Source organism: Pterocles gutturalis, unplaced genomic scaffold (genome assembly GCF_000699245.1).
Source record: "Pterocles gutturalis isolate BGI_N339 unplaced genomic scaffold, ASM69924v1 scaffold40992, whole genome shotgun sequence".
Lineage (NCBI taxonomy): Eukaryota > Metazoa > Chordata > Aves > Pterocliformes > Pteroclidae > Pterocles > Pterocles gutturalis.
In genome coordinates, this window is record NW_010116883.1 from 24,961 (window position 1) to 30,960 (window position 6,000).

At 37.6% G+C, this 6,000-nt stretch overlaps 1 protein-coding gene across 1 annotated transcript in view; it reads right to left on the reverse strand.

Moving 5' to 3' along the window:
* The window catches only part of LOC104463344 (mediator of RNA polymerase II transcription subunit 13-like), a gene marked incomplete at both ends in the record, with an annotated part of 36,222 nt that overhangs the window by 24,678 nt on the left and 5,544 nt on the right, over positions 1 to 6,000 (reverse strand). Inside the window, one exon of the mRNA XM_010075637.1 lies at positions 1,419 to 1,587. Coding sequence (XP_010073939.1) covers positions 1,419 to 1,587 — 169 coding nt within the window. The remainder of the gene's footprint in view (positions 1 to 1,418; positions 1,588 to 6,000) is intronic.

Below are 6,000 nucleotides of genomic sequence, written 5' to 3' on the forward strand. Positions count from 1 at the left end.
TTTTCCAGTAGTTCTGGACTACTTATGATGAAGCTGTTGTGTGGGTAAGCACGCAATTCCTTCAGTTATTTTCATCAAGCATGCTGACCTTCTGACCTGAATCAGAGTCTCCAAATTAAACAAACGCTACTATTTTATTTTCAAAGCTTTCATCAGCTTTTCCAGCTGCTGTAGAGAGCTTTATGGATTTACTGTAAGAGATGCCATGACATAACTAATGCTATTTTCAAACAGCAATTTGGAAAACCAGTTCCTCAGATGAGGAAAGGCCAGACCATGCCAAGACAATATTGGCCTAAATAGTTAAAAGTAAACTCTTTTCTATTGATTTATAGCAACAACACACAAGAAATGGATGGACAAGGACACCCCAGAGAGGAAATATTTGCCCTGACTAGGGTGGAGAAAGAGATGCCTAGAACTAAAGGACAAGTTTACACATAAATTAAAAGCAGCAGTTCACAATTACTAACAGAAATACACACAAACATGTGCTTCTGCTTCTTTTGCTCCAAAACAGCTCTAATTTTCTTTCAAGTTTAAATTGATTGGAGAAGATGCCAACAATGGCCAACTCCACACCCAAAAAGCAAAGCTGCTGATCTCAAAAGTTCCCTATGTGGAAGATTTAACACATACATATACACACACACACACAAAAAATCACCCCACACAAAAAAAACATCATCTAAGCTTTAAATTGCTTTGGATTTTAAAAGCTGATTTGGGAACAGCGATTAAACTTGTTCCAGCTAACCTAGTTTTTTTATTAATTTCATTATTTATTGCTAGGCAACACAGACCATGTCAAACTACATTAGAACCATGAGAAGAAGTCCTCACAATTTAGATCAAAAATTATCTTCTTGCCCTCCTCCCTCTCAATATGGAGGCCACATGTATTGTAACACCGGTGTTCCCAGACAGGACCTTCTTTCTGACCAGGAGCTGACATTTCAAACTCTCTTCTCAAAATCTCCCGTAAGATGCAATTTATCCAAACCTCATGTGGTGCCTGTAAATAGCTCTCTAAATCCCACTTGCTCAAAGAATAAGTCTTAGTATTTACAATCAGAATTAGTCCCAGTCACTATAATGACAAGTCCTGAGCAGGTATCTCTTCATACAGTTATCCTTTTCTTCCTTTCTAGAAGACTGTACTTTGTCTTCCAACATCCCCACTATCTGGGGTATGTATGTGGGTATCTGCACAGAAGAGACTGCCTACCACCTTTAATATTGCTTCCTTTCATCATAAGGAAGTCCTGAAGAACTCAAAGGAAGAAACCCAAGAAAGATCAGAGATCCAGGATCCCAAACAAACCATAAACAGTGTGCTCTAAATTAAATGTTTCTTCTAGCATGAAGCTTAAATAAACACTACAATTTCTTTAATAAAGCAAAATAAAACATCCTACCTTTTGTTTATAGGTTTTTCATCTTTCTCATAAGGCTTCACAAACCATTTCCCAATGCGCACAAAATTCCGATTCATTAAACACCTCTCCAGCAGGTTGTGAACGGCTTTGAAAAGCAGAGTGCGACATTCATAAGACAGTCCATTCTCCCAAACACCATCTTCCTCCTCTATAAGGTAAAGGGAAAAAAACACATTTGCATTGAATTCCATCCTATTATTTCATGTACATATCACAATATCCTTTTCTCTCCCACAAGCTGTGAAGACATTCACAGCATAACATGCAACCTAAAAAAGCCTGTAACATTCAGATAACAACTCTACTCACGTTATAATAGTACAACTGTTAAAAGTAATCAGCTATAAAAATTTCTCATCCCCCACAAGAAAAAGATTCAACAGCTATTTGTACACAAAAGGAAACAACAGGCACCAGGACCTTATATATTTCAGCCTTCAAGATCACTGTATACTCACCTGTCTGGAAGGTGGTTGATGTTTTGGGTAGTCTGAATCACTTATCCTGAAGAGTTAGTTGACAATTATGCTTAAAAATAAATTCCCCAAGGCCAAACTTTTAATATATCTTAGTGTCTTTAGCTACCATTGACTGAGGAAAGCTGGGCACAAATGTAATTGACCAACTGACCCTTAATATTCATCAATTTGCTAAAGGAGGGGAAAAAAATTACCCTAATTCAGTAGACTGCTAAGAGCAACTTTATTTTCCCCAGAAGATTCTCATAACTTTTTCTTGTGCAAAAAAAAAAACTTTTAATTGAAATTTAAAAAGCTATTTAAGCAGGGTAGTCCTGCTTTCTGATCTATACATAGAACAGAAGAGGAAAGCAGGAAACAGACAAAGCCCAGTTCATACTGATAGGATTCTGAAGTGAAACACCGAGATCTTACGTGCCCCACAAATCAGACACAGTCGTGGAATCCAACTTACACAAGCCAAGCTGACTTGCCAAACTGGAAAGCAAGATTTGTTACAAGAAGCTGTAATCTTTTCAACTGCTCTGGTGTATAATCAGTGTTTGAACACAGCTGAGGGGCCCTAGAAGTACATGCACTGGCCCAAAGAACTACAATGACATTACACAAGTGAAATGAGGGACATTTGAGAGTTCCTGTAGTATCTCTTAGTATACATCTGACATCATTGATTCCCAGCAACACACTAATATGCAGGATAATGTAAGAAAACTCAAGATCTTGTCCTTAAATTACCAGCAATCAGGTCATGTCTTTTTGCCTACAGTTCCTCATCTATCATGTTTTACATCCATCGCTAAGGATCTGCTACTGGTCACCTTGGACTACCCTAGCACAGTCACCCTTACAATGCCATTGCTTTTATACTCCAGGTAGCAGCAGAGACTAGAAGATTGTCTGACATAGATAAGGAGACATATTTTTACTTCAGTCTCTGGATAGTCATGGAATAATTTAGGTTGAAGAGGACCTGTGGAGGTCACCTGCTCCAATCCCCGCTCAGAGTTTGAAGCGAGAAGAGGTTGCTCCTGTCTCACATTCAGTGCCCTTTGTGGCTCCTCTGCACACCTCCACGAAGTGAGGCTTGGGCTGAGATTTACTTTCATACAACAGGTCTTACAACAGCAACCTGTCTGTTCACCTCTCCGTCACAGAGGATTTTGGTTCAAACAGCTTTCCACTGGTTTGCTTGATGGTCAGAAAACCTCAGTAATACAGCCAAGTCCTTGCATTTTAAATCTCCCTTTGAAATAAGCCCCTTCACCTTTATCTGGAAGCCACTTACAAGCTTAAAAGGTTGCAATAGTATTAACTAAAGTCTCAATATCCTTAAATTAGAGAGCATGAAGAAAACCAGATACCTAAGAGTTTTATTTAGAAAAAGAACTTTACAGATTATTACAATAAAAAAGTCTTACTTAGGAAAAACACGACAAAGAAGGGAACTTCAGGATACTCCTGCAGCCAGAAGGTGGTGGCCATATTTCTTTATTTCTAGATTCCACACAAATGAAAGCACACTTCTACTGAAGATCAGTATTGCAAGTTAAAGAAAATTACTCCAAGTATCCTTCTCCGAGGGACAGAAGAATAAACAGACCCGCCCCATAATTTAGAAATGAAGAGGTGCACACCACTACAGTTGAATCACGACATGAAATAATTTTCTGGTAAAGACAAGGAAAAGCAAGGAACCGCATTTCCTAAACAAGAGACCTCATCATGAGTTTCCCACCCCATCACCCTATTCCAGTTTTGAAGTTCAGCAAAAACTTATTATTAAAACCCATAAAGCTAAAAGATAATATAGTAAGTCACTAAGGAAATATTGTACAAGAAGCTTGTAACAAAAAGCAACAAAGGTCCAAAGTCAAAGGGTATAAAATGTTTGTGCCAAGAGGACACATTCTTTCCCAGCTCAGAGATTTGTAGACACACACACACAAACAAGCAGCCCTGTCCTACAGGCAGCTTTGCTGCTCAGCACACATGGCTCAACTAGTGGCAAACGAGCAGCTCAATAGAGCAAACATTAACTACAAAGCATAATGATATTGGACTTTAACTGCACAATAAACTCCACACCATTTCAAAGGTTAAATACTTGGCTCTCGTAATTTTAAAAAATCATTTTAAGAACATCCCCTGCAATTACCTATTGTAAGAGGAAATAGAAAAAGCTACTTCCAGCCTTTATGCCTCTAATTTTGTTTTGACATATTAGTGTATCAATGAGAAGAAAGATGTGGAAATCGCAAAAGATACTGAAGCATAACTCAAAGCTTGTAGTTTGATGGTCATGTTATGGACACAAAGGAGAGGTTTCAGTTTTCTGAAGACACTACAAAGTGCTCAGTATTTCATTTAACATTGATAGTTGTGCTGACAACCAAGTTATGAACAAAAGTTTACATGCAAGGACTTGCCACAAGACTAATTCCTGAAAGCTCTTCTAGCTGTCTTCAGTTTATCACTGAAATGGAGACCTCTTAGATGATGAGCATACTACACGGGGAAAGCGTAAGGGATTAGATGGAAATCACAATCAAAACTCTCATATTTAAATAGACAGCATGCTGTAAGCATGCCTGTTGATCAGGAAGAATGTCTGGTACCCAGACCACCTGTTCGAACTGAAGTGCATCTTGCTACAGAAAGGGAAGGTTCAGTAAGATGACAGTTAAAGATACCCTAATTTCAGAACATTATTCAAATTCATGCGAAAAAACCAGCAGTAAGTGTTCTGTGTCTTTTTTAAGTCTGTTTAGTCACTCCCCCTCTCCCTTTTTTAGAGTGACGGATGGAAGGAGAGAAACATGATATCTGCTCACATCTCCCAGCTATTTATCTTCTTCATTCAAACTGTTGTTTCTCAACACAAGAAAAATCCTCCTGCTTAACAGAAATTGCACAAAGTAAATCATTTTTAAAAAGAAGGGAAGAAGAAACAGCACTTTTGTCTTCTGATCTTTCTTAAAGACAATAACTTCCAATGTTCAATCTGATAGTGATAACAAACCAAAATAAGTTGCTGACTCATTTTAAGAAGGTGTTAAGCCACAATTTCAATTTAGACGAGTGTTATCCACAGAAGTGTTCTGGCAACCTGAAGGTTATGAATATTTTTTATTAGTTCTCTTAGCCATCCAAACCACTTGTCTCCTCTGCAATATACTTTTATGTCAATCCATTAAACAAGTTATACACATATCATCCCATTGTAATGAATTTAGCTCCCTCTCTCTTTACACCACATACTAGGCAGAGAGTTTTCCTTAAATGAAACTAAAAATTATCAGGAAATGAAGAATTAACAGAAACAATGGCCAGGAAAAAGCAATTTTCATACTGTGCATAAATAACAAACTTTCTCAGTCAACATCTCCTTGACACTAGCACCATCCAATTTTAATGGAACAGTTGTAGGAGGCTATTTGCTTTCAGTACGTTTATGTTTTACTTTACATTCTTTATACCATTCATCTGAAACAGTAAAGTTCATTTTTACTGATTACGCCCTTCTGCCTTTCTGGTGCTCTCGGACAAGCATACTGTGAGGCAGGAGTTGGGAAGCATGCTTGGAATACAAAAGCCTTGCGATTTTTTAGTGAATTCTGAAAAAGCAGTATCTTTAAGCCTTTTCATTTCATTCAAGTCAGATGCTTTAAACCATATTTGTTACCCACAGATCTTTAGTCAAATTTATTAATCTAGGATTGCTAACAAACAAACAGATTTTTGCCTTATGTATGTTTTTTGCAAGAATACCAGTGTTTAATTTCTTAATCTGTTTTGAATTTCTTAATCCATATTGCAACAGATAAATACATAGTATTAAAAACGAGCTTTTCAAGAACACTTGTAAAGAATGTGTATTTCCCCCCTTCCTCCTTTTAACATATAGGTGGCCACATCCGCAAAACATCAGTAAGCATCAACTCCTGAAAAGGCTGAATATGTTTACCATACCATTGAGTATTAGGAAGATATTTTTAATGAACTTCCAAAATAAACTATGCAAAGAAACAAATCACAGCCAAGCCTCCACTTTGGACAATTCCCCCCTCCACCCCCCCCCCTCC